General features: G+C 37.1%; 1 protein-coding gene across 1 annotated transcript in view; it reads right to left on the bottom strand.

Annotated features, from left to right (window-relative positions):
• Positions 1-301, bottom strand: part of LOC129314011 (uncharacterized) — a 47145-nt gene extending 46844 nt beyond the window's left edge. The window contains exon 1 of the mRNA XM_054957391.1: positions 247-301. Within this exon, the coding sequence (XP_054813366.1) occupies positions 247-301 (55 nt within the window). The remainder of the gene's footprint in view (positions 1-246) is intronic.
• Between the last annotated feature and the right edge of the window lie 3148 nt (positions 302-3449).

Genomic DNA, 3449 nt, shown 5'->3' with positions numbered 1-3449 from the left:
TTTCATTTAAATTTCGCTGAGCTAATAGATCTTGGCCTAGAGGGAGGGAAGCCCGTGTAGCTATACCTGCGGATCACCTAGTCCCTCTTTTATATCAACTAAATAGCTTTGAGGACTATGTTTTGGGCTGTTTGTATGACGACATGAGGGAGCTTTTGATGAAGAAGCCCTTCAACAACCTCTATAGGCCCGTCTAGTTCTTGAGGCTGTAAATGATAGCTTACTTCTCTCTGCTCCATTAGGAACCTTTCCCCCGAGGATTCCTATGCCAACCACCTTCAGTTGCCTCTTGGATGGTCATCCTCTGATTGAGTCATAAAACTTCTTTGAGTTCTTCAATCAATATAGTTGGTCCTTATGAAGGACCTTGAAGCCCTTCAACATTCTGGATTATCGCCTTCCCGCCTGGTATAGACATTTGGTGGATAAAAAGAATAAACCTGCCTTGCTGATAAGGGACGAGGTCTTCCTCTCAGGTACCACTCCCAAAAGATGTGACTGTCATACACTAGCTCCTCCTTCAAGTCTTTAAAGGTTACTTAGAGTCTTATCACCCTTAATTAGTGGCGGGCTAGTTTGGGTTGAGCTAATGCATCCCTTAAGGGCTGTCCCCTCAAATCAGTATGGAGCTATTGGACTAGGAGGCCATTGACTAGATAGCCATTCCATATACTGCCCAAAGGCAGTGCAAGATAGAACTTGTAGATAGGGATGTCTACCTCCACTTCAATAAATGATGGCCCCAGCTTTTTAGGCGCATAATAAAGAGTAATACCAGTAAGTATTATCTTCTGTGTTCATTTTTTTTACCTTTAACATAGTCTAACCTATTTTTACTCTTTTGTAGGCCATGATTGAATGCAATCACATGTGTCGATAAACTTCTTAAGGGAAAACATCGAGTCCCCCGCTACTTCTGAGACCCAAATGGCCCCCTCATTGAGGACTGTAGTCCAAAAGATGGAGAACGATGATGTATCTTGTGAACATTGTATTTTGTCCAAGCATTTTAAATTTATTAAAAAAATAATAAATAACTAAAAATAAGGGCAACTATGAACACTATATTTTGTCCAGGCATTTTTAAACTTAATAAAAATAATAATAAATAACTAAACAAATATAAAAATACAAAAACAAAATTTAATCCTTTTTAGGATTATAATTTCAAAAAAATATAATTAATAAGGTTTAATTTTTGTTTTAATTTAGATAATCTTTTGTTGGTTAGGATTTTATTTCTTTTAGGTCATCAAAAAAAATATAAAAATGAAATTTAATCCTTTTTAGGATTATATTTTTTTAAAAAAATAATAATTTAACAAAATAAAAAAAACTCTTGCTTAAATTTTTTAAAATCTCTCCTAATTATTCCCAATCATTCAAGAAATATTGGGAGTCAATTTTTGAAGAGTTAACTTTTCTCTCCTTAAATCTTATTTTTCACTTAAAAAAAAAATGTGTGTGTTGTGTGTTAACCTAAAAATAATAAAAAAAATCAAAAAAATAAAATATTGCAGGGTCGGATGAAACGCTGAGTTTCAGGTTTCATCACAGCCCTTAAAGGGCCTTCCTTTAACACATGTAGAGGCAATAGAAAAGAGAAAAGAAAGGGAAGTGAAACACGTAGCCACAACTAGTCGAGAGAAGCGCTGGAAAAGGGAGAACGAAGCTCAGACGCGTGCGAAGGAAAAGAGCAGAGTAGAGCCTGCCAAACACGCGAGCGAAAAAAGAGAGAGGAGTAGGGAAGCAAAGATGCACACATATGCAGAGGAGGCCTTCCCCTTAAAGAGGCATGGATGATAAGAAGGAAAAAACAGAAAAAGAAAGAGAGAGACTGAGAGGGAGAAATAGGGAAGGAAAAATAAAGCATGGAGACCGCATGCACACAGGCAGAAAAAAGAGGGGAGATGCACGTAGAAGAAGAGACCGAGAGTGGGAATGAAGGAGAGGAGAGAGAAAAGGAAAAGAGAAGAAAAACAGAGCTCGAAGATGAGAGGAAAGTCAAGGAAGGAGAGAGCACCGAGAAGGAGAGTAGAGGACTGAGAAGAGCGAGGGAGAGATTGAGAGAGAAGTCTGAATGAAGAACAGACACATCATGGAGGAGGGAAGGAGGGAAAAAAGAGAGATTGAAGAGGAGAAAAAACAAAGCACAAAGAAAAACGTCCGAGATAGGAGAAGAGAAAAGTTAGGTCCTGGAGGCGAAGATGGACAGAAGGGTTTGCTTCTGGATCTTGCTGAGGAGTGTGAAGGAAAGAGAATGAACAAGGAGAGAGAGGAAGCAACACAGAAAAAAAGGAGACCGAGAGAAGAGATGAGAGACTGAGAATGAGAGAGACCGAGAGTGGCAAAACAAAAAGAAAGCAGAGCACGGTGACGGATGGAAAAGAAGAAAAGACAGAGGCAGTTGCATGCGGACGTGGGTTTTTAGGCTAGAACGAGTTGAGGATGCGAGAGTGAGAGAGACTGAGAAAGAGAAAGCTGGGAACGGACGAGCAAAAAAAGAAGAAGAAAGAGAGATGGAGAATGAGAGAGAAAAGGAGATGGAGAATGAAGGAGAGAGTGAGAAGAAGTTTCAGAGTAGAAAAAGAAGAAGAAAGTAAGACGAACAAGAGAGGGATAAAAAGGGATACGGAGCAAAAGGTGGAAGCAAGAAGAGAAAGGCCGAGATAATGAGAAACAGAGACTGGTATGACGTAAGGAAGATGAACTAAACCACCATGAATGCTCCTTTTTGTCTGTGACCTGTGGCCCAAGAAAGATGAGGAGCTCTTGAAGAATCTGATTAAGGTACAGAAACGTGCATCAATCAGTTTTTCAAAATATCTATATGTTGAGTACAAGAAGAGTGGGATTTATGTGCAATATCAGGTATAATTTTATTCCATTCTTTATAGTTATCTTTTACACACACAACTTGATCATGTCTTTGATTTAGCTCTTTCTTATTTAAAATTTTGTAGTTCTTTCAAAAATTTCATATGCTTGCTTCATTCATTTAAATGATCATATTATTTTTGGAAAAATTAAGAGTACGCTTGTGTCTAATATGGGACTATTGTTTATTCACACATAATTTTAAGACATCAACTTGATTTTGATTTTCACAGGAAATAAATTGGGTGATTAATGATAGTGATGATATGTGAATCTTGTTTATTCTAATTGTCAGATGCTATAACCATGACTCTCATTATTTCCTTTCAAAACCCTTATCTGAGCATTAAGCCAATTTGAAAAACCTTAAAGAACATATCCTTAAGTCAAAAGAGGAGTGGAATATCAAAATAGTTTATTTCTCTCTTCTTTCCATTGCCTTTATTGCATGAATTATTTAGCCAACCATAATATTATGCTCGATTGCAAATGCAAATATCTTGATTATGTATTTGTTGTGTGAGATTTTAAGAATCTCTACAAGCATTTAAAATGATTCTATATCATGAAAA

The sequence above is a fragment of the Prosopis cineraria genome, unplaced genomic scaffold, assembly GCF_029017545.1.
Source record: "Prosopis cineraria cultivar Desert tree isolate PC_DT_omini unplaced genomic scaffold, ASM2901754v1 PC6, whole genome shotgun sequence".
Taxonomy (NCBI): domain Eukaryota; kingdom Viridiplantae; phylum Streptophyta; class Magnoliopsida; order Fabales; family Fabaceae; genus Prosopis; species Prosopis cineraria.
Note: the sequence above shows the minus strand (reverse complement) of the source record. Positions and strands in the feature narration are given on the sequence as shown.